At 69.5% G+C, this 23,622-nt stretch overlaps 5 protein-coding genes across 17 annotated transcripts; 3 read left to right on the top strand and 2 right to left on the bottom strand.

Moving 5' to 3' along the window:
• Positions 1-91: 91 nt before the first annotated feature.
• Positions 92-3,272, top strand: CGREF1 (cell growth regulator with EF-hand domain 1). Of its 6 annotated transcripts, none has more exons than XM_056344299.1 (6): positions 898-955; positions 1,502-1,684; positions 2,014-2,091; positions 2,330-2,400; positions 2,483-2,607; positions 2,691-3,272. In XM_056344299.1, exons 2-6 carry the CDS (start codon positions 1,605-1,607, stop codon positions 3,036-3,038), a joined length of 702 nt encoding a protein of 233 aa, XP_056200274.1. In that variant the 5' UTR covers positions 898-955; positions 1,502-1,604; the 3' UTR covers positions 3,039-3,272. The 6 variants fall into 6 exon arrangements, with proteins under 6 accessions (XP_056200272.1, XP_056200274.1, XP_056200276.1 ...); XM_056344301.1 differs by having other exon boundaries at positions 912-955; positions 1,571-1,684; XM_056344300.1 differs by having other exon boundaries at positions 949-1,028.
• A 79-nt stretch (positions 3,273-3,351) lies between these two features.
• Positions 3,352-6,105, bottom strand: KHK (ketohexokinase). 6 transcript variants are annotated; one of them, XM_056344290.1, is made up of 8 exons: positions 5,931-6,104; positions 5,730-5,846; positions 5,330-5,464; positions 4,521-4,593; positions 4,261-4,407; positions 3,882-3,970; positions 3,649-3,806; positions 3,352-3,550 (listed from the first exon to the last, which is right to left on the bottom strand). In XM_056344290.1, exons 1-8 carry the CDS (start codon positions 6,065-6,067, stop codon positions 3,465-3,467), a joined length of 942 nt encoding a protein of 313 aa, XP_056200265.1. In that variant the 5' UTR covers positions 6,068-6,104; the 3' UTR covers positions 3,352-3,464. The 6 variants fall into 6 exon arrangements, with proteins under 6 accessions (XP_056200265.1, XP_056200266.1, XP_056200268.1 ...); XM_056344291.1 differs by lacking the exon at positions 5,330-5,464 and adding an exon at positions 5,503-5,637; XM_056344293.1 differs by lacking the exon at positions 5,730-5,846 and having other exon boundaries at positions 5,931-6,105.
• A 451-nt stretch (positions 6,106-6,556) lies between these two features.
• On the top strand, positions 6,557-12,836 carry LOC130151885 (cGMP-dependent protein kinase 1-like). Of its 3 annotated transcripts, XM_056344667.1 has the most exons (21): positions 6,557-6,798; positions 7,033-7,107; positions 7,327-7,526; positions 7,590-7,756; positions 8,012-8,125; positions 8,195-8,300; positions 8,885-8,948; positions 9,116-9,193; positions 9,287-9,375; positions 9,568-9,633; positions 9,717-9,764; positions 10,388-10,432; positions 10,914-11,052; positions 11,157-11,287; positions 11,372-11,461; positions 11,546-11,687; positions 11,781-11,944; positions 12,014-12,130; positions 12,303-12,365; positions 12,436-12,511; positions 12,587-12,836. In XM_056344667.1, exons 1-21 carry the CDS (start codon positions 6,790-6,792, stop codon positions 12,671-12,673), a joined length of 2,070 nt encoding a protein of 689 aa, XP_056200642.1. In that variant the 5' UTR covers positions 6,557-6,789; the 3' UTR covers positions 12,674-12,836. The 3 variants fall into 3 exon arrangements, with proteins under 3 accessions (XP_056200642.1, XP_056200643.1, XP_056200644.1); XM_056344668.1 differs by lacking the exon at positions 7,033-7,107; XM_056344669.1 differs by lacking the exon at positions 7,033-7,107 and having other exon boundaries at positions 6,773-6,780.
• A 38-nt stretch (positions 12,837-12,874) lies between these two features.
• Positions 12,875-20,711, bottom strand: EMILIN1 (elastin microfibril interfacer 1). The gene is made up of 8 exons (XM_056344423.1): positions 20,296-20,711; positions 17,552-17,677; positions 16,650-16,858; positions 14,741-16,567; positions 14,224-14,331; positions 14,086-14,103; positions 13,669-13,803; positions 12,875-13,439 (listed from the first exon to the last, which is right to left on the bottom strand). Exons 1-8 carry the CDS (start codon positions 20,466-20,468, stop codon positions 13,108-13,110), a joined length of 2,928 nt encoding a protein of 975 aa, XP_056200398.1. The 5' UTR covers positions 20,469-20,711; the 3' UTR covers positions 12,875-13,107.
• Positions 20,712-22,875: 2,164 nt separating this feature from the next.
• On the top strand, positions 22,876-23,588 carry OST4 (oligosaccharyltransferase complex subunit 4, non-catalytic). Its single transcript, XM_056344186.1, has 2 exons — positions 22,876-23,034; positions 23,301-23,588. The coding sequence occupies exon 2, from the start codon at positions 23,302-23,304 to the stop codon at positions 23,413-23,415; it is 114 nt and encodes a 37-aa protein (XP_056200161.1). The 5' UTR covers positions 22,876-23,034; position 23,301; the 3' UTR covers positions 23,416-23,588.
• The last annotated feature ends 34 nt before the right edge of the window (positions 23,589-23,622 follow it).

Raw genomic sequence — 23,622 nt, forward strand, 5'->3', positions numbered from 1 at the left:
GCCAGCTCTGGTGCTGCTCCCGGCTGGGGGGGGGGCTGCTCTGGGCCCTCCCTGCCCAGCCCACGGGCGTGTGGCTGCAGCTGCGTGGGTTTATTGTTGTGGGGGCAGGCAGCATCCTGCCACACAGCCCCCTCCCCAGTGCTGTCCCTGTCCCCTCCAGCTGCCACGCTTAGGGTGTGGGAGCCGGAAATGGGGGGGGGGGCGGGGCCTGGGTCCTACATTGTCCCCCATAGCTGCACGGGGCCTGGGATCGGTGCCAGGCCATGCCAGCAGCCGGGTGTGTCCCCCCCATGCACCTGCTGTGGCGTTGGCCCGGCTCGGTGGCCAGGTGCGGGTGGAAGAGCAGGCTGCCCACCGGGCCTTCGGTGCTGCGGGGGGTTCTGAGCGGGGAAGCAGGGCCGGGATGGGCACTGGCCCCGCTCTGCGAGGCTGTCCCGGCTCTGCCGCGGGCGGGGAGGGTGTGGGCGTCTCGCCCAGCAGCTGCCCCTTGCCCGGCACTTTCAGGGGTTGACCACGGTGGAGGCGGCGGGTGGGAGTGGTGGGGGGGGGCCGTGGCTCGCCGGACCCAGGTGCCCACCCGTAGCCGGTGCGGCAGGCGGTGCAGGTAACGGCTTGGCCGCTGCCGGTGGGGCCCGGGAGCGGCGGGGCCGGCGCGGGGTGCCGGTGGCTGGAGGGGAGCCGGCCGGGGCGGCGGGAGCTGGGGCAACGCTGGCCCCGCCCACTCAGCGGCTGCACCCACGTCGGTCCCGCTCCGCGGTGGGCGCGTGTCGCCCCGGCGGCCATCTTTGAGGCGGGCAAGGGCGCAGGATGCCGGTTAACCCTTGCGCTGCCGGCGGGGCGCGGGCGGAGCCGCCCCGGGTGGGGCTGAGCCCCCGCCCCGGGCAGGGGAGGGCCCGGCGGGCGGGCCGGGCGTGTCCCAGCCGCTGCCGGTGCTGGTGCTGGCGGCGGTGCCCGGGTAAGTGTCAGCTACGTGGCCCAGGGCGGGGTGGGCGCCACCGAGCGGTACTGAGACGTGGTACCGGGGCCGGGTGAGTGGGCACCGGGCTGCAGGGGTGTTCGTGGCTGTGGGTGTGTGCGCTGCGCCGGGCAGCCCGTTGGTACGCGGGGCGTGCGGCAGGCCCGGAGGCACCCGGTGTGCGAGCAGTGCGTGCAGTGCGAGCAGTGCCCTGCGGCGTGCCCACGTACAACACAGGCGTTCCGCCGGTGCGGTGCCAGCGTGTCCCTGCCGTGTCCCCGCCGCGCTGGAGCTGGTGGACGCCCCCCAGCGCTGCCCGGCCCCCCCCTCTGAGCTGCTGCTCCAGCCCGGCTCGCGGGGGGTGGGGTGGGTGTCGGGGGAGCTGCTGCAGGTGCAAAGGTGGGTGGCAGGGGCTGGCAGCAGGGAGGCAGGGGCTGGACGAGATGGGGCAGGACGGTGCCGTGACCGTAAGAGTGGAAGCGCCTCTGCAGAGCCCCTCACCTGCTCCGCACCCCCTGCCCTTCTCCAAACGCCGGATTCCCCCAGCACCCACTGTAGCTGGGCACAGCCCCCTCCTGAGCCAGGGCACCCATCCAGCTGCTCTCGTGCACCCAGCTGCTCTCACCTGGCTGCAGCCTGAGGTTGCAGGATGAAGAACCCAGTGGTGATCCTGTTGCTGCTGGTGGTGGTCCCCACGGTGTGGGCTGCCCCCAAGGCTGAGGGACAGAGGTATGGGGCGGCAGAACTTTGGTGGGGCAGAGCTCTGGGGGGGGCATAACTTTGGGGGCGGTGTGGTTTGGGTGCACAGGTGCAGACAGGGCTCATGAGTGCGGGTGGGGTGCATGGGGGTGGCTGGGTGCATGGCTGGGTGGGGGTGCCAGGGTTGGGGGGTGCATAGACAAGGACAGGGTTCGTGGGCACAGGGGTGTGTGCAGGGCTGTGAAGGCCATGGGTGGAGAGGACATTTGTGTGGGTTATTGCGGGGACATCAGGCCAGGCCAGGGTGGTCAATGCCCCTGCCTGGGGGCACAAGTAACACCACCCCTCTCCCCGGCCAGGGCTGAAGTCCCTGCAGCCACAGGGCTGGATCCTGACCCTGACCCTGACCTGCTGAGCCCGGAGCTGCCCATGCTGCAGTGAGTCCTGCCCCTCGGGGACCCCAATGGCACTGGGCCCTGCACTCCTGGCCCCGGGGGCTCCTCATTGCCGGATGGGTGGGAGTGCGGGGTGTGCTTGGGCAGTGCCCAGCTGCCTGCGAGGCAGCATGGTCCTGGGGACAGCTGTAGGGTGGGGCAGGCTGTGGGGCACAGCAGCCCTGGGGCAGGCTGTAGGGCAGGGGCAGTGGGTGCCCACACGCAGCCTGGCTGCCTCCAGGCTGCTGCAGAGCACGGTGAGAAGCCTGGGGCCACCGGAGTGGGACGTGCAGACCATGACACGGGAGCAGGGTAAGGCCACACGGCAGCAGGGGGCTGGGGGCCGGCAGGAGCATGGATGCAGCCCCAGCCCCGTGGCTCCTGTGCTCCACAGCCCTGCTCTACCTCTTCGTGCTGCATGACCATGACCAGAGCGGGCACCTGGATGGGCTGGAGCTGCTGCAGCTGCTGAGCTCTGTGCTGGTGCCGCTGGACAGTGAGTGGCTGGACCCCTATGTGGTAGGTTCCATGGGTATGGTCCCTCACTGCCCCATGGAGCCCCCAGGCTGGACCCTCACCCCATCCTCCTCCCGTCCCTGCAGGTGGTCCCACTGGTGGACCAAGTGCTGGAGAGGCAGGACCTGAACAAGGACGGGCTGGTCAACCCCCCGGAGCTGCTGTTCTTGCACAGCAGGGGTCAGGGACCTCTGGGGCAGCCCCATGTGCAGCGACCTGGGGAGTCACTGGCAGAGGCTGGGGCTGTGCTGGCGGGGGATGCAGGGGTGAGCAGCCCCGGGCATGGCCCGGCAGAGGGGCAGGTGGTCCCCCCAGCTGCAGCCCCCAATGCTGAAGCCATGGAGGCAGAGGAAGCCTCTGAGACTGAAGCCCGTGAGGCTGGAGCCCCTGAGGGGGAGGCAGCCCCAGTTCTGGGGGAGCCGGGGGAAGGGTAGGTGGTGGGGGGCTGTGGGCAGGGCTGTGCCAGCCCCACAGTAGCTGTGGGGTGTGATGCCCCAGCTGCTCCCTGCCCCACTAAGGGCACAGAGCAGTGGGGGGATCCCCATGCCCCCCATCCCGCAGCAGGGCTGGGGAGGGTGGTGGGGCCAGGATGGTGCAGTCATGTGTGTAAATGCAGCAGGATGGAGAAATACAGGCACTGCTGCTGGTGCTTGCCAGGGCCCTGGTCAGTGTAGCCTCCTGTCAGTATGGCCCCTGGCTGGGGAGGGGGGACCGGAACAGCTCGGGGGGGGGGGCAGGAGGCAGCAGTGTGGCAGTATGGGGCTTTATTGTGAGTGGGGTGCGGGGGTGCTGCATGTGACAGGGCAGCAGCACACCCCAGGGCTGGCAGCAGCTCCTGGTGCTGGCACAGGGTGCCTGGCTCAGACGATACCATCGAAGCCCTGAATCCCACATTTCCTGCCCGCAATCTGGCAGCCGAAGGTGAGAGCGTCCTGCAGGCTCCTCCCTGGGGAATGGGGGTGTCAGCCATGCCAGGCCACACTGAGCCGAGTCAAGTTGTGCTGGGCCATGGCCGTGCCACAGCTGCGCTGTGGCTGTGCCCACCTGCTGAGAGCGCAAAGATGACGGCAGCGTTGAAGGTGTCCCCAGCTCCCAGCGTGTCCACGAGGGTCTCTGGCGGGAATGCATCTGAGTGCACCAGCTCCCCGCTGGGCCCCATGGCATCGGCCCCCTCCTCAGCCCAGGCGCAGATCAGTGTGGCCCTGGTGGGGGTGGGGGAATGGGCATGCGGCAGAGCTGTGCCCCCCCAAAACCGGCACCGCTCACACACCCCCTACCCCGGCTGTATGCGGCTGTGCAGCCCCTGCAGCGCCTCGGGGGCCGACTGGTACCCGAAGTGCCGAGCCACATCCTTGCTGATGAACACCTGCGGGAGAAGGGCTGGGACCAGGGCGGGCGACACCCCCAGCTATGCAAAGCTGTGCTGGCAGCCTGGTTGCACTCCCCTAGACCCACAGCCACCCACAGGTTGTGCCCCCCTGTACCTCGCCCCGCACCCTCGCAGCCCTGCCCACCACCACCCCACACCCCAAACTCCCACTGCTCCCCCCCAAGCCCTGACACCCCCTCCCTGAGGCTCGCCTCATGACCCCCCCCCGCCCCTGATGCATAGGCCCCTCCCCCACCCCGCCCCAACAGAAAGGCCCCGCCCCGCACCACGTGGGCCAGGCCCAGCAGCGGCAGCAGCTCCTCCCGCGGCTTCTCCACCTCCACCGAGGTGCGGACCCGCTCGGCCGCTGGCCGGTCCCGGTTGTACCTCTCCACGCGCCGCATCATCGCCTCCTGCTCCGCCGCGTTCCGAGCCTGTGGTCACACACCGCCTGGCACAGGCACCGGCTGCCCCCGTTGTCCCCCACACACAGCCCCAGGGTCCCCCACACACGGCCCCGGGGGTCCCCCCCCAGCCCCGGCCCCACCTCCCAGTGGATCCACTTGTACTGGGAGAAGTCAACCAGCTCGAAGTCATGCGCAGTCACATCGGGCAGGTTCCTGCAGGGAGGGGCTCAGGCAGGGAGGGGGGACACCCAGCCACAGTGTAGGGCAGCCCCCAGGGACCCCCAGCCAGGGGTGACGGGAAGCACTGCAGGCTATGGCAGGCTCAGTGGTGCTGCAGGGCAGAGGTCCCAGCAGGGATGGCACCACCCTGGTGAATTATTAATGATGGTGCAGTGCGACCCTGAGATGGACTCAAAGGGCAGCATGGCAGTGGCTGGGCTGGAGCTGCCAGAGGGGTCAGTGATGCCCAACAGCCACTTCCACCATCAACACATGTAAGCGCAGCCTGCCCTCTGCCACAGCGAGGACCTCGGCTGCCCTGCTGGCACCAGCACAGCCACGGGAGCACTGTCCTGGGCACCATGTGCGGTGCAGGGTGTGTGTCCCTGTGGGGGCTGTGGCAGCTGTCCCACACACCAGAGCGCATGGCCATGCAGGGATGCCACCGCCAATCACAGCTGCAGCATGTTGGGGTGATTGACAGGGATTGTGTGTGCAGGATTATGGGGAATCACCCAGTCTGGCACACAGGATTCCCTGGCAGGCAGCGCTGGGCTGGCACTGGCAGAGCCTCTGGCCCAGGCCAAGCACTGTGAGACCTCTGGGGTGCATGGGATGGCCTGAGTGCCTAGCTCGGCCGGGGCCAAAGGCAGGGAGGGGTCCACAGCCCCAAGCTGGCCTCACTGAGCACTGCCTGCTGCGTGATCAGGTCTGGGGCTGGTGCCCTTACGTGTCATAGAGCACGATGGTCCGGGAGCCGCTGGCGGCGCTGACAACACAGCAGGCGCAGGGCACATCCCCACGGGGCTGCCAGGCCACATGCGTCATATCCACACCCCGGTGCCGGAAATCCGCCACAATGAAACTTGGGGGACAGAGAGGGGGGTGAGAGGTGCCACGCACCCATGGGCGTGCAGGATGGTGCGGGTGCCCCGGCTGGCATTGACGATGATGACAGAGGTGGGCAAGCAGCCAGCAGGCTGCGGCACTGCATGGCCCACGTCCACCCCGTAGCGCTGCAGGTCAGCCAAGACGAAGCTGCCGGTGGGAGAGACGTGGAGGGGCCAGTGGAAGCATCAAAGTGGGGCAGTCCCAGCCGCCCCCCCCCCCTCCCCCCATACCCCACTTACTCGGCAGCGTGTCCAGGGGCCAGCGAGCCCATGAAGGCGCAGGGGGCTCCCAGCAGCGCCAGCACCGTGCAGGAGTTGGAGGCGTTCCCGCCCCGCTGCCACCGCTGCGACACGCACCTGCAAGGCACCGGGCCGTGGGCACCGGGCCGGCCCCGGGGAGACCCCTGGCAACACCCTGTGGAGCTGCCCCCGCCCCGGTACCTGATGTCCGAGTCCTCGGCGGGGTAGGCCTCCACCACGCTGATGATGTCCAGGCAAACCAGCCCCACACACAGGATCCGCTTCTCGCCCCCGGGGCCAGGCCCTGGCTCCCGTCGCGCTGCTGCTCCCGCAGCCATGCTACTCCCGCCCCGCCCCCGCGCCACGCCTCTCACGGCGCCGCCAATCAGAGCCCGCCGCCACGCCGCTCCCTCCGCGGGCGAGTGGAGGGCGCGGCCTGGGGGCGGACCGCGATTGGCGGGGCGTGGTCAGCGCCGTCCCGCCCCGAGACCACGCCCTCCTCCGCGCCGCGCGAGCCCCGGGTGTCGGGGCGTGCGCAGAGCGGGCGGGGTGGGCCTGCACGCAGTGAACGGGCACCGGGCACCGGGCACCGGGAGCGGGCCTGCGCGGGCACCGGGCACACCTCCGCGGGGCACCCCCCCGGTGTGTGCACCCCCTCCCCCCCCCGCCATGCACACACGCACCCCCGTGTACCCCCGCTGGTGCGCACACCGCAACTACACCCGCACTTCCCATGCACACCCTTCCACTGGGGCAGCCCTGGGGCGAGGGGTGCTATGGGGTGGGGGCTGCCTGGGGGGTGAGGACGTGGCTAGGGTCCTCTGGACTCTGCCCTGGCCAGCCAGGAGCAGCCGGTGTCACTGCAGGGGACTTGGGGTGAGTCTGGCCCCACTCCACAGCTCCTCCTCGAGCAGGGGGTGCGGGTTGGGGTGAGCAGGCGCAGCTGCGGGCCGGCAGGTGCTGGGTGGGAGTGCCGCTGTGTCGGTTAATGTGTCACTGGGCCAGGCCCTGGCAGCAGTGCAGCTAGGAGGGGACGGCAGCGGTGGCAGCGGTAGCAGCGATGGCAGCGGTAGGCGGCTGGGTGCAGGGTGGGTAGCAGGGCTGAGTCCCCAGGGGCTGGCCGCAGCCACGGCCCAGGGTGCCAGGGGGGACAGGACAGGTCTCTGCATTCTCCTGCCGTGCTGTGCTGTCAGCCACGCCGAGGCCCTGCTGGGCTCCCTTGTGCCAGCGGCACAACCTTTGCACGGTGCAGGGAGTGCCTAGGCACGATGCCCGTGGGAGCCCACACCTGTCTTTGCTGCAGGGCTGCGGGCAAGGCTGTGGCAGACCATGCCAGGACACCCACTGGGGACTCCTCCTGCCTGCACCTCGGCCTGGAGTACGGCAGGGGCCATGCACAGCACTGCTGGGTTCTGGGTGACCCTTGCCACGCTGGGCTGGGCCGTGCCGGGCAGTGCCGAGCCAAAGCCAGCAGCACCATGCTGAGCCTGGCTGTGCCATGTGGGGCTGTGCCCTGGGTAGCATCCCCCCTCTGTGCTCTGGGGCCAGGGGACTGGTGCCATGATGCCACGGTGGTCCTAAACACCAGCACCCCCAGGGCACTGGGAGCATTCGTGGTGTGGGGATGGATGAGAAGCTGCGGGACCTGCGGTTGCGGGAGGAGAGGACCTTCCTGCAGAGCATGGCGTGGGAGGATGTGATGGAGCAGCCCCCCAGCCGGCGGGACAGCCGGGCTCTGGCCATCATCCCCGAGCCCCTTGCCAGTGATGCCGCACCCAACAGCCCCAAGTCGCACAGGTAGCCAGCGGGAACTGGGGGTCCGGGATCTGGCGTCCAGTGCTGCCCTACCCACATCCCCAGGGACCTCAGCCTGATCGCGGAGGCGGTGGGGCGCAGCGAGTTCCTGCGGCGCCTGGGCGAGGGCTGCCCTGAGGCACTGGCCCAGAGCTTCACCACTGTCCGGCATGGCCCTGGGGACACTGTGCTGGCTGAGGACACCGAAGGCACTGCCATGTACATTGTGGCAGGTGAGAATGTGGCATGGGCACACATGGCAGTCACATGTGTGCTGCCATCTGTGCCCGTGTGTGGGTGTGCCATGTGTGCCTGTGCACATTGGGCTGCTGCACATGCAGGTGCCTGTGCACACCCGTGTGTATGTGTGCACCTCTGCGGAGGATGCATCTCCCGTTTGCATGGGATGCGAGGCTACCTGCTGCAGGGCAGTTGCATGCGTGTGCACATGTGTGTGTGTGTGCATGATGCTGCGGGTCTTTGTGCAGAGGGGCATCTCAGTGTGAGCCAGCGGGGCCAGCAGCTCCGCACGCTGGGACCAGGTGACGTGTTTGGCGAGCTTGCCATCCTCTACCACTGCAAGCGCACGGCCACCGTGAGGGGTAAGGAGAGCTCCCCGGCCCCATGCCACCCCCGGCCCCCCAGCACCCCGCTGACTCCCTTTTGTGCAGCTCTCAGCCCTGTGCGCCTCTGGGCCATCGACAGGCAGCGGTACCGGGCCATCGCCACCAGCAATGCCAAGCAGAGACGAGTGGAGCTCCTGGGGTCCCTGCGGATGTGAGTGGGGCCTGGCACCTGCTGACACCACCCCACAGCACCCACCGCCCCCAGGCCCCACACCCTGACCCCCTCAGGGGTGGCTGGACCCTCCTACCAGCCCTTGCCTGCAGAGTCCCCTTCTGGTCCCAGCCCTGTCCTCACCATCATCCTCACCCCCGTCTCAGCCACATCCCTATCACCATCCTTGTCCCCACCCTTCTCCCCAGCCCCAGCCTGGTCTCATCCTCATCCCGATTCCTGCTCCCAGCTGATCCCTGTTCCCATGCCCAGCCCCACCTCCACCACGTCCCCCTCCCCATCCCAATCTCTGTCCCCCCTGCAGCCGCCTGCCTCTCCATCCCCTTACCCAGGCCTGCCCTGCCCACCACCTGGGCTGGGCTCTGTGGTGCAGGAGCTCAGACAGATTGCAGGCAGGGTGCAGGAAGAGCACAGGCAGGTTGCAAACAAGGTGCAGGCAGGATGCAGACAGGCGGGAGGCAGGGCACAGGTGGGGCCCAGGTGAGGTGCAGGCAGGGCACAGGTGGGGTGCAGGCAGGGCACAGGCAGGCCGTGGGACACCCACCAGCCCCTCTCTGCCACAGGGTGCACTGGCTGCAGGACCTCTCCGACAGCCACCTCTGCAAGCTGCTGGATGCCATGGAGGAGGTGGGTGGGCACTGAGGCAGGGGCTCCTAGGGCCCAGGGATCTCAGGACACCTCCCCGCGGGGGGCTGGGGCTGCTGGGCTGTGCCTGGGATGGTGGGTCTGGGGGCAGCTATGGAGGCTGCCTGCCCCTGCCTGCCCCCAGCAGCCCCTCCACTCCCTTCCCACAGTGCACCTTCCCGCCCGGCCACATTATTATCCACGAAGGAGATGAGGGGGAGAACTTCTACATCATCCTGAGGGGTGAGGTGGGTGCAGACCCATGACCTGGGCTCTTCCAGCCCCCCCTTGGCCCCCTGGCCCCGCTGGCACTCAGCCACTCCCGCTGCCCGGTGCTGCAGGTGCGGGTCAGCCAGCGGGCAGGTGGGGGGCAGCGGCTCATCCGTGTCCTGGGCGCTGGGCAGCACTTCGGGGAGCTCTCCCTGCTGCGGTACGTGCCCTGCTGACCCCTCACCATGCACCCCCCATAGACATCCCCCCCGCCATGGACCTGCCCATGGAGCACCCCCCCTCCCCCCCACAGACGCCCCTCATTTGTACCCCCAATGTGCACACCCCCCACACCCTTATGCACCCCCCCCTACAGTGCCCCCTGTGACCCCCTTGACCCCCCTCTGCACAGGAACAGCCGCCGCACAGCCTCATGCCAGGCCCAGGGACATGTCACCTGTGTCACCATGGCCAAAGAGTAGGTGTCCCCATGCCCCCCCCTCCTGGCACTGCTGGACCCCCCTGGCCCCACTGACTCCCAACCCTTCCTCTGCTTCACAGAGACTTCCTCGAGATCAGCCCCTTCTGCCCTCAGCTGCTCCTAGAGCCGTGAGTGCCCCCAGCTCCCCCGGGACCCCCAGTCCCAGGGAACCCCGAACCCCAGGGAGCCCCCAACCCCAGGGAGCCCTCAGCCCCTCTGGGACTCCCAGCCCCAGGGAGCCCCCAGCCCCTGGGACCCCCAACCCAGGGGGGAGCCCCCAGCCCCAGGAAGCCCCAGAGAGTGGGTCCTTGGTCAGGCCAGGCTGCATGGGCACTGCAGGTGGGGGGCCGGGGGGCATCTGGGGGCAATGGGTGCAGGGTGCTCAGGGCAGGTGTCCTGCACAGAGCTTCCGGCTGGTGCGGGTGGGGGGGGCGTTGGGGCGGGGGCTGTGCTGTGACCTCAGGTTGCTCCTAGATTCTTCCCTGGGTGGTGAGCACTGTCCCACTGCCACCCAGCCCTACAGCTCGCCCCATCGTGGCCCCACACATGATGGCCCCACCGTGGACCCCCCAGCCAAGGTGGCTCTGTCCTGGTCCTGCACATGGACTAGGGTCTCTGCTCCCCCCCACAACCTGGGTCTGGGGGGCCATGGGGAGGGCTGTGGTGGGGAGCAGGGCTGAGCAAGGGCTGCCCCACTGCCCACTCCCCCCCCCCCCCCGCCCCGGCCCGGCCCGCCTCCTTCCCACTGCAGGAACACGACTGAGCCAGAAGTACCGGCCCCAGAGGATCCTGGAAAGTGAGTGCAGGATGGGTCTGGGGTTGTGCTAGGGATGGGGATGGGGCTGCAACGGGGATGGCCTGGGGATAGGGATGGGGATAGGGAAGGAATTGGGATGAGGATGGGGTGGAGGTGGGATGGGGATGGGAAAGGGATCAGGATGGAATGGGGATGGGGACAGGGCCACGCTGCCCTGGTATGGGTCTTCCTGATCTCAGGGCAAGGACATGGGTGGGCAGTTGACAGGGCAGACAGCAGCAAGTCAGCCAGGGCTCTGCTCTGTGCTGGGGTCCCTGGGGTCTGGCTGGGTGACACAGGGTCCCTGGGATGGCTCTGGGTGTGGCAGTGTCCCCATGGCCCAGCCTGATGGCACTGGGGACCCCAGGGTCTGACCCAGCGCAATCTCTGGAGAGCAGCGGGGGGGTCCTGGCAAGGCTTGGGGGTCAGCAGGATCCCCGGGCTGGTGCGGGTGATGCAGGGCCATGGTTCACACCCACAGGGAATTGGGGTCTCCAAGCCTGAGGCAGCCCCCAGCACCAGCGCGACTGGAGGACCTGGTGGCTGTGCGCTACAAGGAGGGGCAGTGGCAGGGCCAGCACGTCATCCTGGGCACTGGCGGCTTTGGCAGGGTTGAGCTGGTGAGAGCCAGACCCTGCACCCTCTGCCCTGGCTCCTGCCACCCAGCCCCATCCTGTTGCAACCGGTGGTGCCCATCGGGGTGCCCATGGCTACCCGTGCCCAGGTCCAGTACCGGGAGAGGCTCTTTGCACTGAAGCGGATCCGCAAGGACTGGGTGGTGCGGACGCAGCAGCAGGAGCACGTCCACACGGAGCGGCGGGTGCTGGCAGGCAGCCGCAGCCCCTTCATTGTGGGGTGAGAGAGGGGGCTGTGGGCACTGGCAGGGACAGTGAGGCCACCAGCTGTGCCAAGGTCCCACCAACCCCTCTCCGGTGGCAGTTTTTTTGGCACCTTCCGGGACAGGCAGTACATCTACCTGCTGCTGGAGTTCTGCCAGGGCGGTGAGCTGTGGACCAAGCTGCGTGAGATGTACGGGGCTGGGATGAGCACATGGCTGTGCCATGCCATGCCATGCCGTGCTGTGCCACACAACTGCTGGTCCCTGACATGCAGGCGCTTCTTTGAGGAGCCGTTGGCTGTGTTCTGCTGCGCCTGTGTTGTTGAGGGTCTTGAGTACCTGCATGGCCGTGGCATCATCTACCGTGACCTGAAGCCTGAGAACCTCATGCTGGACCAGCGTGGCTACATCAAGCTGGTACCAGAGCGGACATCCTGGCAGCGCCAGCACTGGCGCCTGGGGAGGGCTGGCAGGGTGGGCTGTGCTGGCTGATAGCACTGGTGCCTGCAGGTCGACTTTGGCTTTGCCAAGGAGCTGGGACGGGGGGAGAAAACCTACTCCTTCTGTGGGACCCCTGAGTACCTGGCTCCTGAGATGCTGCGCCAGGAGGGTCACGACTTCGCTGTTGACTTCTGGATGCTGGGCATCCTTGCCTTTGAGCTGCTGGTGGGCAGGTGAGTGTGCGCCCCTGGGGCCAGATAAGCCCCCACTGCAGCGAGGCTCCACCTGCCCCTGCCCTGCAGGCCCCCCTTCCACAGCGCCGACCCCCAGCAGATCTACAGCCGCATCCTGGATGGCATCTTCTCCTTCCCTGCCTTCCTCAGCGAGGCTGCCTGCTCCCTCATCAGCAAGCTCTGCAGGTGCACAGGGCGCCCACCGCGGGGTCCTGCCACAGCCTGGGCAGACACAGGGGGCAGGGGGGTGTCCCAAGCAGGAACAAGGCACTCAAGTGCTGTGGATGCATCAGTGCACCCTGTGGGGGTGTTGGGGAGGGGTGCCCCCCCTGCCCTGTCCCACACTATCCCCTTGCAGGCGCCGTCCGGGGCAGCGCCTAGGGAACACGGCCAGTGGCATCCGTGGCATCAAGAAGCACAGGTGAGGGGAGCGGGTGCACGGGTGGGGGCCCCCCTTGTCCCCTCCTGCAGCATACACATCCCCCCCCCAGGTGGTTTGGGGCCCTGAAGTGGAGGAAGCTTGCGCTGCGGCAGCTGGAGGCACCTACCCGGCAGCTCATCAAGGAGGTAAGCTGGGGAGGTCATGGGGCTGGGGTCCAGGGGGCAGGAGGAGCTGGCTCTGACCCCATCCCCCCACCCCAGGGACCTCCCTATGCCAACTTCAAGCGTTTCTCCACCGACTGGACACCAGCAGAAGATGAGTTCTCGGGCTGGGATGAGGATTTCTGATGGCAGCAGGAGCCCCGGGCTGGGCTGGCTGTGCCCCCTCCCCACCACAGCCCCAGGCCAGGGTGATGCTGGGTGCTGCCCTGTGGCCTTGTGCTCTCTCAGGGCTGGGGGAGGGCTGCCCCAGGACAATAAATCGTGGTGCTGCCACCAGGCGCAGGAAGGAGCTGGAACCGCGGGTACAAAACCCGGTGCCGCGTCTTTATTTTGTGGGGGGCAGTGGGGGGGCCGGGGGTGGTGGGGTGGTGTGGGGGTCTAGGGGGCAGTGATGTGGGGTGAGGGCATGTGGTGGCAGGGGATTGAGGGGTTGGGGGGTGCTGATAAATAACAGGACGGGTGGGGGGATCCCGCCGGGGTGTGGGGACCCCCCGGCCTGGCTGTGCCCCCGGCTGGCTGGCAGCCCCATGCCAGGGGGCTGGTCCGAGGGTCCAGCGGCTCTAGGGCTCCTCGGTGTCGTACAGCAGGGCCCCACTGAAGACGGTGAGGGGCTCGTCAGGCGCGTGGGCCAGGCGCCCTGACACCAGGTCCACGCAGAGTGTCTCGCCGGCAGCCAACGGCAGGAGGAGGCTGAAGACCCCGAGTGTCCCGGGGCTGGGCTGCAGCGCGGCCACCGGCTCCTTCTCCAGCCCCTCGGGCTGGAACCCGGCCGAGTCCAGGCGGGCGATGCCCTGGTTGGAGCGCGACAGCACAGCCTCCAGCTTCTCCCCTTTGTGCCCTGTCAGCACTGCGCTCACCAGGTATCGCCCACTCACTGGTGCCGTGAAGGTGCCTGTGGCAGTGGGTGGGTGGGTGTCAGTGCCAGCAGCCACCCAGTCCAGTCCCTAGGGACCCCCCAGTGCCCCCAGAATGGGCTCTGCACCCCCTGGTGTTCCCCCACTGTGTCCCACGGCCATCAAGGCACCCCCTTTCCCATGGCCATGACCATGTAGCCTCCATCCCACTCCACCACCCCCCTCCCGCCCCACAGCCCCCACCCTGCCCCACCCGTGGGCGCTCACCCGTCTCGGGGTCATAGGCACCGCCGTCGTTGAGCAGGACCTGGTCGAAGGGGACGGTACCTGGCTCCGTGCGCTGGGTGCTCAGGGTGGCCGAGAAGGCGATGTGGGGCACAGAGCCCGGCTCCCCTACTGTGCCTGGGCAGCGCATCAGGACAGGGCACCCGCCCCAGCAGCCATAGCCCCTGCTCCCCCCTATACCTGCCCCTTTGCTGTGTCCACATGTCCCCCCCTTGACCACGTCCCCTCCCCTGTGTGCCCAGTCCCTCTGCCCCAGCCAGCCATGACCATCACCCCAGGCTGGCCCATCCAGTGTCCTGTGCCTTCCCATGCCCCCTTGCCCCAGGCCAGACACCCCCCAAATGGCCATTGCAGCACCCACCACAAGCACCCCATGCCCCGCCAGCCCCCAAGCCCTACCTCTCTCTCCTGGCAGCCCTAGAAGGGAAAGTGAGAGGGCTGCAGAGCTGGCATGGGGCAGGACCCCTGGGGTGCACGGTCCAGCCATGCCAGCACTGCCCTGCTGAGAAGGACAGGGCACGGGGGGCAGCTCCTTACCGGGGGGGCCCAGGGGGCCTTGTTCGCCATCTTTGCCAGGGGGCCCGGGGGGGCCGGGGGGGCCGATCTCACCCATGGGGCCAATGGGTCCAGGGGGGCCAGGGGGGCCTGAAGGGAGGATAGGGTTAAAGCCGCCCCAGCCCCACAACCCTCACTCCACATCCCCATGCCTGGAGCTCCGGATCCCCATGGTTTATGTCCCCACAGCCCTGTGTCCCCACACCTTGACCCCCGCTGTCCCCACGGTTTGTGTCCCCATTCCTCATGGCTTGAGCCCCCAAAACTTGTGTCCCCATGTCCCCACACCTTGAGGCCCACGTCTCCACACCACAGCCCCACAGCCCGCAGCCTCCTGTAGACCTGCCATTCACCCACCCCGCACCCCCATACCCACCCAGCCATGCCCCGCAACTGCCTCGCTCACTGGCAACCCCGTCTTCCCACTCCCTGCTGCCCCATGTCCCCAAGCACAGTCCCCACCACCCCATGCCCCCCAGCGCCCTCGTGCCCCGCGCACCAGCGAGGTCCCTCTGGCTCAGGTGGAGCAGCTCCCCGCGCAGGTGCTGCAGGCTGGCGTTGAGGGCACTGAGCCGACGTGGGAGCTGGGCCTGCAGCGCCTTCTCCAGCAGCGCGTCCTGGGCACGGGCCGTGCCATTCAGCTCCCGCACTGCACCCCATAGCCCTGCTACGTGCCGGCCCAGACCCTCACGGACGCCCCGCAGCCCGCCCGCCACAGCCTCCAGCTGCTCGCAGACTCCCTCCAGCTTGGCCAGCCGTGGTTCCAGGCCGGCTGGGCAGCCCCTGGTCCGCACCAGCTCCCGCACCAGCCCTTCCAGCCGTTCCTCGCTCTCAGCCTGCCGTGCTGCTGCTGCCGCCGCTGCCTGGTCCAGCTCAGCCACGATGCGGTCAATGATGGCATCCAGCTCACGCTGCCGGGCATCCTGCTGGTCCAGAGAATCCTGCAGCTCCTGCACTGTGGTGTTGATCCCACCGAGGGAAAGCAGTGCTGCCACCAGCTCACCCCGCAGCGCTCGCAGCTCCGAGGGTGAGGTGCCCCCGAAGACACTGAACCCCTCCAGTGGCACCTCCGCTTCCGCCTCCGGCACGGTGGGGCCAGGCTCAGGCAGGCGGCAGGCAGCGGCACAGGCGTCCACCTCGGCCCGCAGCTGCTCCAGCTCATGGGGTGGCAGTGGGGAGCAGGGTGGGGGGCAGGGGCTTGGCCCCCCCAGCTTGGCCTCCAGCAGCCCCGACCGGTTGCGGAGCTCTGCCAGCTCCTCTGCCAGGGCCCCCCCTGCCTCCAGCTGCCCCAGCCGCCCCGCCAGCTGCCCCAGTGCCTCCCCCTGTGCCCCCAGCAGCTCCCGCAGCTCCCCCCACTCTGCCCGCAGCCCCTGCAGAGTCCCACCCAGCCCATCCCTGCTGGCCCCCAGGGCCTGGAGCTGCCCCTCAGTGTCCTGCAGCCGCTGCTCCAGCTGTTGGAGGAGGAGGCCGAGCTGCCCATCCTGGCCACCCGCCGTCAGCTCTGGGGGTGCCGGGCAGGGCCAGCCGCAGCGGGCCAGCAGCCCCTCCAGCTCAGCCAGGCGGGCACCGTGCTGTGCCCCGCTCGCCACCAGCCCTTCTACCACCCGGCTCAGGTTGGCCAGGCGTGCCGGCAGCCCACTCTGCCACCTGTCCAGCTCAGGGGGCCATGGGCCAGCCCACGAGGCATTCAGTCGCCCCTCCAGTTCTGCCAGCCGCCGGGCCAGCACTGGTCCCTGCCCGCCAGGCCCCATCACGGCCGAGGGCAGCCCCTCCAGGCGCCGCTCCAGCTCGGCCAGGCGCCGGTGCAGATCGTCTGGTGGGGCGGCAGCGGGTGCCAGGCGGCTGCTCAGGCTGCTGATGTGCCGCTGCACCGTCTCCACCGCCTCCCGGTTGCGCTGGTCCACTGAGCCCACCAGCTTCTCCAGCGCCCGCATGCGCTCCCGGTCCTCCGCTGCCTGCCGCCGCAGCCCCTCAGTGCCGGCTGCGCAGGCAGCGCAGGTCTCCTGCAGCCGTTGCTCCAGCTCACGCAGTGCCGTGGCTGCCCCCGGGTCCCCTGATGCCACCGACACTGGACCCTCCCGGCCGCTCTCCTGGCGATGCAGGCGGCTCTCCAGCTCCTCCAGCCGCCGCTGGACGTGGCTCAGGGCCTCCCGCACTTCAGCTGGGGCGGCTGCATCGGCCGGCTGCTCGCCCTCGGGACTGCCGCCTGCTGCCCGGTGTGGCTGCTCCGGCGGCAGCTCCTGCCTGGCCCGCAGTTCCTCCACCTGCTCACTCAGCTGCCGCACCTGCTCCTCCAGCTGCCGCACCTTCTCCGCATCCACACCACCTGCCACCGTACCGCATCATTCACGGTCATGACTGCGCCGGGACCATCCCGCTGGTGCATCCCCCCCACCTGCCAGCACTACCTTCGCCCCCCAGGCCACTGAGGGGGTTGCCGAAGCCAGAAAGCGTGGGGCGGCTGGGCCGGGGTCGGGGACGACTGGTGGGCAGCAGGGATGCCGGCCCCGGCCCCTCAGTGCAGTCCTCGCCCGAGTAGCCCTGGCAGCAGCGCCAGGCCAGCTCCGACACTGTCCTCTGGGACACCTTGTAGCGGGGCCGCAGGAAGCTGCGGTACCTGCGGGCACAGGAGACCCTGCCGCAGCGTCGGGGGCTGATGAAAAGCCCCCAGCTGCCCAGTGTGGGCCGGCAAGAGGGGCACTGGGGGGGGAGGTCCTGGGTGTGGGGAGCAGGGCTGGTCCTGCGGCAAAGCCCTGCCTGTGCTCGGTCCCCCATGCCTGCCAGCACCCCGCTGCCTGCCAGGGTGCCGGTGTCGGAGGTGGCACCGTGCGCACAGGGGCGTAAGGCAGCAGCTCGGGACTGGGCAGCTGGCGAGGCGGGAGCAAAACCAAACACAGGCTGTGGTCTGGTCCCGGTGGCACAGCCAGGCCCTTGCCTGCACCCAGCCTCTTGCTCAGCTGCCAGCAGCTGGGGGTGGGGGGCTGCCCCTGCCACCCTGCCACTGCCATCGCCCCATGCTGCTGGCCCTGCCACCGAGCTGCCAGCTTGGCGACTTGCCCTCAGCGCGGGGTGTGCCAGGGGTCCTGGCACACACCTTGTGGGGGGGCTGCTGGCCAGGCAGGGACAGGGGCCAGTCACCCACCCAGCACTGCTTGAGGCTGCTGGGCTCTTGCGAAAAAGTAAACATGACCGCGGGGTGGATAAACACCAGCAGCAGCTGCAGCAGCAGGGGTGGTGGGGCCACCACCAACATGGCTCTGCTCCGAGCCCCCCCAGCCCACGGAGCTCCCCTAGCCCCAGCCCCACTCACGCCAGGACGCGGGGGCACTGGAGCTGCCCCCAGCCACAGGGCTGGTAGTCCGGCTTCACGAAGCTCTCGACGCCATCCTCCACCACGCAGCTCACGCTGCGCGTCACCACGTAGGCACACCAGTTCCTGTGGGAAGTAGTCAGAGCGCCTGGCCGGCACACCCTGGGCATCCCCCCACACGCACCAGGCATCATCTTGGCACACACCAGGCCCCCCCCACCTCTGCACACCCCCACACTCGCCCTGCCGGCCCCACCGGTAGCAGCCGTCACGGCCCAGTGCTGTGGGGTTAATGGGCCGGATCCTGCCCCATGCTGGAGCCCTTTCATCCCTGCTCTGCCCAGCAGCCTGTAGCACCAGGGCTCTGCGCCAAGCTCTTGCTGGGGCCGGTGGCACTGCAGGAGCAGCCGTGGCCCCCCAGCCATGGGGCAGCGACTGGGGAGCCCTGTGGGGCTGGGGGCTCTGTTTGTGGGGTTTGGGGCAGCCAGACAGGATTTGGTGTGCCAGACACCCCCTCATGCCATGCTGTGGGGCCCCACACAGTTTGTCCTGGGGATGGGCACCCCTTGTCCTGCCACATAGCTGCCCCACATGTCCCTGGTCCTTTCTGCACTGGTGGAGCAGGGGCAGATGGGACAGCCACCCACTGGGGGGGGCTCAGCCACCCCACAGCTATTGTGCCCCCCAACCTGGAGTATACAACAGGGGATCAACTGTCCCCCTGAGCAAAGCAATGGCACGGGGGCACCGCTCCCCCAGCCCCCCACACTGGGGTGCAGGAACCCAGGCTGCCCAGAGGCCTGCAGGACCAGCCATGGGGCCTCACAGCTCCCAGCCAGGTGCAAACCCCATGGCATGGCACAGGACCCCAACCCAGCCCCACAGGCTGAAGGGACCCCAGCCCAACCCCACAGCCTGCAGGGACCCCAACCCCCATGGCACAGGACCCCAGCCCAGCATCGCAGGCTGCAAAGACCCCAGCCCTGTGGCTCGGGACCCCAACCCGGCATCGCAAGCTGCAAGGACCCCAGCCTCATGGCTCAGGACCCCAGCCTGGCCCCGCAGGCTGCAAGGACCCCAGCCCCATGGCTCGGGACCCCAGCCTGGCCCCGCAGGCTGCAAGGACCCCAGCCCCATGGCTCGGGAGCCCAGCATGGCCCCGCAGGCTGCAAGGACCCCAGCCCCATGGCTCGGGACCCCAGCATGGCCCTGCAGGCTGCAAGGACCCTGGCACAGCCTTATATGGTCTATGCCCGGAGCCTGAAGCCCAGCCCCAAACCCAGAGCCCCCAGCCCCACACAGAGCAGCCCCTCAGGCAGTCCCATAAGGAGCAGCCTCCCAGGCCCCTCAGACCTTGTGGTGGGAGCTGGGGGGTTGCGGTGGGAGCTGGGGGGTTGCGGTGGGGGCCTGTGGGGCTGCGGCCGGTTCCCGTCAGACTCCGGCTGGTTCCCCTCAGGCCGCGGCTGGATTCCAGCTCCTCCCCGGGGGCCGCCGGGAATTCCTGCGCCGACCATGGCCCCCACTCGCCTCCCTCCTTCCCTTCCCTTCCCTTCTCTTCCCTTCCCCACTGTGCCTCCTAACCCCACACCTGTGGGACCCCCAGACGGCCCCAGGGTCCCACTGCCCAGGACTGGGGATGCCCACATTCCAGGGATGAGATGGGACGGGGATAGGGGACATGAGATGTGTGATACGGGATGGGGACAGGATGGGATGAAAGCCCTCCTGAAAGGGCAGGGCATGAGGATGGCCCCCCACGCCTGCTCTGAGCACAGGGAGGGGCCGCTGTGCCCCCCAAGCTATAAGGATTGGTCACTGAACCCCCCAACCTGTGGGGAAACCCCACTGTGCCCCCAAAGCCACAGGTAAATGCTCAGCCACATCTGTGCCCTGCTACGGCGATGTGGGGCTGGGCTGGGGGTGCCTACCCCACACCCCCCCTTTCCAGGCAGCCCCATGACAGCAGCCAGGTCCTGCCACACTACCCGGGACTGCAGTGGGGCTGCCACGGTGCTGGCAGTGGGGCAGGGATAGGGCAGGCAACGGCAGTGGCTGTGCCGAGGCAGCTCCACTGTGCATGGCCACGCTGCTGTGGCACTGATGTGGCCGCGGCGAGAGTGTGACCCCCAACCCAGGGGCGTGGGGCCACCCCCAGCCCAGCAGTCCCCCAAGCTCCCCCACCCACCGGCACCAGCCGCCCCACGCCAACCCCACGCTGCCTGTCCCCAGCCACCGGCATGGCACCGGCAGAGGTGGGGACAGGGACAGGGTGGGTCCGGGCCCCTCGCCCCCTCCCCAACAGTGGTGGCCCCGCACTGCACAGCGCGGGCCGGGGGATGCTGGGGCCACAGCAGCCCTGGGATCCCCGGCACCAGCCGCGCTGAGCCCAGCACACCCAGAGCCATCCCTGCGGGGAGCCTGGGCTCTGTGCCCCTGGCCCGAGCCCCTCCTGGTGCCCGCTGCCCGGTGCCCAGCCCCACGTACGCCCCCGGGTCTGGCCCCTCTGCATGTGCCCACCGTCCACACCCACCATGTGGCTGTGCCGGCGACAGCGGGCCATCAAGGGGTGGGGGCTGCCCCCCACCAAGTTGGGGGACACCCCCACCGCCATCCCCGGCACGGCAGCACCCACCGGGGACAGGACCCGCTGCCCCTTCCCATCACCCCGGTGGGACGTGGCACATGTGGGTGCCCGGCCGCCCGTGTGTCCCCTCCCGGCCCGGCATGGCGGTCACGGCTCCTACCTGTGCCGGCTGGCGGCCCGGGCACCGCCGTGGGTCGCAGCTGGGCCCTGCAGGGCCGTGGCCTGGACGGAGCCGTGGGGCGCGCCCCCCCCGGTGTAGAGGCTGTACCTGGGGGGGAAGTTGGCAGCCAGGGCCTGGGCGGCCAGCAGGCACGGCCAGAGCCAGGGGGCCATGCTGGGCGGGCAGCTCGGCACGGCTCGGCTCGGCTCGGCTCGGCGGGCACGGCCCAGCTCAGGAGTGCATGGCGCGTCCCGTCGCGGCTCCGTCTCTCCTGGCTCTGCGCGGCTCGGCACGGCTGGGCTCGGCACGGCGGCTCTGCCCTCCCCTCGGCCGCCCCTCGGCCAGCCCCTTGCTGCCACAGAGCCGCCCCGGCACTGCCCGCCGACGGGGTCCCCGGGGCCCCCTGCTTCCTGCCTGCTGCGGCCCCCTCCCCGGCCCGCACAGCCCCCGGCGCGCCCCGGCCTCCGCCGGGCACCGCGGCCCCCGCCGGCCCCCGCCACTCGCACATCTGCTTCTCGTTAGGCCGGGACGCCAGCGAGGACGGGAAGGAGGGACGGGGGAAGCCAGAGAGGCCGGGCAGGGGGCCAGGGCTGCAGGCAGCCAGCACGGCTGGTGCTACCGCGACGGGTCCCCCCCTGCCATCACCGTGGCCTCGCATGGCACCCCGTGCCCTGCACTGCCATGGCCTCGTGTGGCACCTCACACCTTGCACCACCCTGGCCTCGCACAACACCCTGCCCCCTGGCACTGCCACAGCCTCGAACAGCACTCCACGCCCTGCACTGCCATTGCCTTGCATGGCACCCCACACCTTGTACTGCCACGGCCTCACATGGTACTGCGTGCCTTGCACCGCCATGGCTTCGTGTGGCATCTCACACCTCGCATTGCTACAGCTGTGCGCAGCACCCCGCATCTTGTACCACCATGGCTGCGCACGGCACCCCATGCCTGGCACCACTGTGGCCTCCCATGGCACCCTACACCTGGCACCTCTGCAGCCACTGCCGTGGCCTCACATGGCACCCCACAACCACCACTGCCACGGCCTTGCACGGCACTCCATGCCTTGCACCACCATGGTCTTGTGTGGCACCTGGTTCTTTGCACAGCATCCTGCTCCTCATCCACCCACAGCATGTGTCACCCCTGTGCACCCTCTGCCACAGGCCAGCCAGTGGCTGCACCCACCATTCCCCAGCTTGAGGCTCCCTGGGGCGAGCCGGTGCTGCTGGTGAGGCAGCCCCCAGCACTGGGTGGGTGCAGCCAGAGTGTGTCCCTGCCCATAGCCCGATCCAGCCATGTCCCTGACATTCCACCAGTGCCACATCCCCATGGCAGCACCAGCACCCCACAGTAGGTGCTGGTGTGGAGCCAGGCACAGCCCCACAGCTCCAGCCCCACCCTGACACCATTGGCACTGCACTGGGGGGTACGGGGGGCTCACCAGGGTTGCAGGAGCAGGGGGACCCAGCAGGGACCAAGCGGTGACACCATGGCTACCCTGCCACTGCTCCAGGCCTGTGGTGACACCACGGCTTCCCCAGATCACGCGGTGATGTAAGAGTCTCCCGGTGACATCACACCTTGGCCCCAGCCCTGGATGACGTCACGGGCTGGCGCAGCACTGCGGGAACCCGTCGCTCTCTGGGGCTCATCCAGGGCGCCTTGAGCACAAACAGCTGCCGGCAGCTGGGCGGGGGAGGGGAGGGAGTGGGGGATGGGGCCTCGGGGACCGCGGCTGTGCTGGGCCAGGCACCCAGCCACGACTGACCCCAGGGGGGCCGCCGCCGCCCCCTCTGCGCTCTCAGGGGCTGGGGGGGCTACGGGGGGCTGTGAGGAGGCTGTGGGGGCCGGGCAGCCCCGGGCCCGTGCAGGAGGTGGCACTGGCTGTGCCGTGTCCCGAGGGACGCCAGGCAGCGCCGGGGCCCCGCGGCTCAGGCAGGAGGGGCCGGAGGGGCCGGGGGGCACTGGGGAGCCGAGGGCCTCGTCCCCGGGGGACCGACCTCTGTGCCCGGCGCGGCCGGGGGCGCGGGGCGGGACCCCAGGGAGGGCTCGCTGCTGGCCCCTGGGCTGGGGCCGTCCTGCAGCAGCAGCAATCTCGCCCGGCCCGCCCGCCCGGCTCAGCCCAGCGGGGCACATTACGGCCCATCCCGGACCCTACCAGCCCCGCACGCCCCGGTACTCCTCCCAGCAGCTATAATTAGCCCCGGCCCCGCCCCCGCCGAGGCCCGGCCTTGTAAGGAGCCGGGCCCGGGCCCGGGCCTCCCGCTTGGGGCTCCCCGGGACCGCGCCCCCCCGGGCGGCTTCGGGCTGCGGCCGCCGGCGGGGGCTGGACAGCAGGTCCCGGGCGGGGGGTGGGGCGGACACCGGCTCTTTTCCCGGGGCGGACAGAGCCCCACCCCCACCCCGACAGCCCCGCCCCCTGCCGTGGGACTCGGGTGTGAGCCAGGCCATGACGTAAAAGCGGCCCTGGGCCAGGAGCTGTGACGTCATTGCGGGGCGGGGGCACCGCGCGCCGGGGTGAGAAAGCCCCGGGGCCGGCGCCTGGCCGGGGGCCGGCAGCCGTGATGTCACGGTGTGGCCGGCACCGGGCCGTGACGTCATCGCAGAACCCGAGACGGGTGTGACGTCACCCCCCTCCGCTCGGCCCCGCCCTTCCCGTCGTGCACAGCGGCCGGAAGTCGCGCGCGGCGCAGGGAGACGTGGCGGCTGTGGCGGCGGCGGCACCGGCAGCGCGTGAGCGTGGGGGGCGGGGGTGTGTGGGTGGGCCCAGTCAGGAGGGGTCTCGGCCGGGATGGGGACTGGGGGATCCCGGCCCGGGGTTGGGGGTGGGGCTGTCACAGCCGGGAGGGGGATTGGGGGGGGGTCCCGGCCCGGAGGGTCTGTCACAGCCGGAAGTAGGTCCTGAGGGATCGCGGCCCAAGGGGTCTGTCCCGGCCGGGAGGGGGTCCCGGTGTCCCCGCTGGGGTCCCCACCAGGCTGGCAGCGCGTCCCTCCGGCAGGATGATCACGGACGTGCAGCTCGCCATCTTTGCCAACATGCTGGGTGTCTCGCTCTTCCTCCTCGTCGTCCTCTACCACTACGTCGCCGTCAACAACCCCAAGAAGCAGGAGTGAGGCAACCCACACCGGCACCCTCCCGCCGCGCCATGGCGGGGCAGAGCCTGGCCCGGTGCCCATCACGCTGCAGTGCCCACCATGGTGCCGCACAGAGGCAGGAGGCCGCGCTTTTTCCAAACAAAGTTTAACGGAAACACCATAATACAAGACAAAATCGTGTGATGTAAAAATGTCTCCCACCCGTGCCGTGTCCCTCCGCCGGTC

The sequence above is a fragment of the Falco biarmicus genome, chromosome 6 (genome assembly GCF_023638135.1).
Source record: "Falco biarmicus isolate bFalBia1 chromosome 6, bFalBia1.pri, whole genome shotgun sequence".
NCBI lineage: Eukaryota > Metazoa > Chordata > Aves > Falconiformes > Falconidae > Falco > Falco biarmicus.

Bases quoted from the DNA above. Each gene is read 5' to 3' on its own strand.
- CGREF1 (XM_056344297.1), top strand. From the start codon at position 808: ATGCCGGTTAACCCTTGCGCTGCCGGCGGGGCGCGGGCGGAGCCGCCC. The intron at 1,029-2,013 runs GTGAGTGGGCAC...CTCCCCGGCCAG, and splicing joins AGACGTGGTACCGGGGCCGG to GGCTGAAGTCCCTGCAGCCA. The intron at 2,608-2,690 runs GTAGGTTCCATG...CCGTCCCTGCAG, and splicing joins AGTGGCTGGACCCCTATGTG to GTGGTCCCACTGGTGGACCA.
- KHK (XM_056344290.1), bottom strand. From the start codon at position 6,067: ATGGCTGCGGGAGCAGCAGCGCGACGGGAGCCAGGGCCTGGCCCCGGG. The intron at 3,807-3,881 runs GTAGGGGGTGTG...CACCCCCACCAG, and splicing joins CACAGCCGCATACAGCCGGG to GGCCACACTGATCTGCGCCT. The intron at 3,551-3,648 runs GTGGGCACAGCC...CCCATTCCCCAG, and splicing joins CATCTTTGCGCTCTCAGCAG to GGAGGAGCCTGCAGGACGCT.
- LOC130151885 (XM_056344667.1), top strand. The intron at 9,194-9,286 runs GTGGGTGCAGAC...CCGGTGCTGCAG, and splicing joins ACATCATCCTGAGGGGTGAG to GTGCGGGTCAGCCAGCGGGC. The intron at 9,634-9,716 runs GTAGGTGTCCCC...TCTGCTTCACAG, and splicing joins TGTGTCACCATGGCCAAAGA to AGACTTCCTCGAGATCAGCC.
- EMILIN1 (XM_056344423.1), bottom strand. From the start codon at position 20,468: ATGGCCCCCTGGCTCTGGCCGTGCCTGCTGGCCGCCCAGGCCCTGGCT. The intron at 17,678-20,295 runs GTAGGAGCCGTG...TACTTCCCACAG, and splicing joins CGGGCCGCCAGCCGGCACAG to GAACTGGTGTGCCTACGTGG. The intron at 14,332-14,740 runs GTGCGCGGGGCA...TCCTCCCTTCAG, and splicing joins GAGCCAGAGGGACCTCGCTG to GCCCCCCTGGCCCCCCTGGA.
- OST4 (XM_056344186.1), top strand. From the start codon at position 23,302: ATGATCACGGACGTGCAGCTCGCCATCTTTGCCAACATGCTGGGTGTC.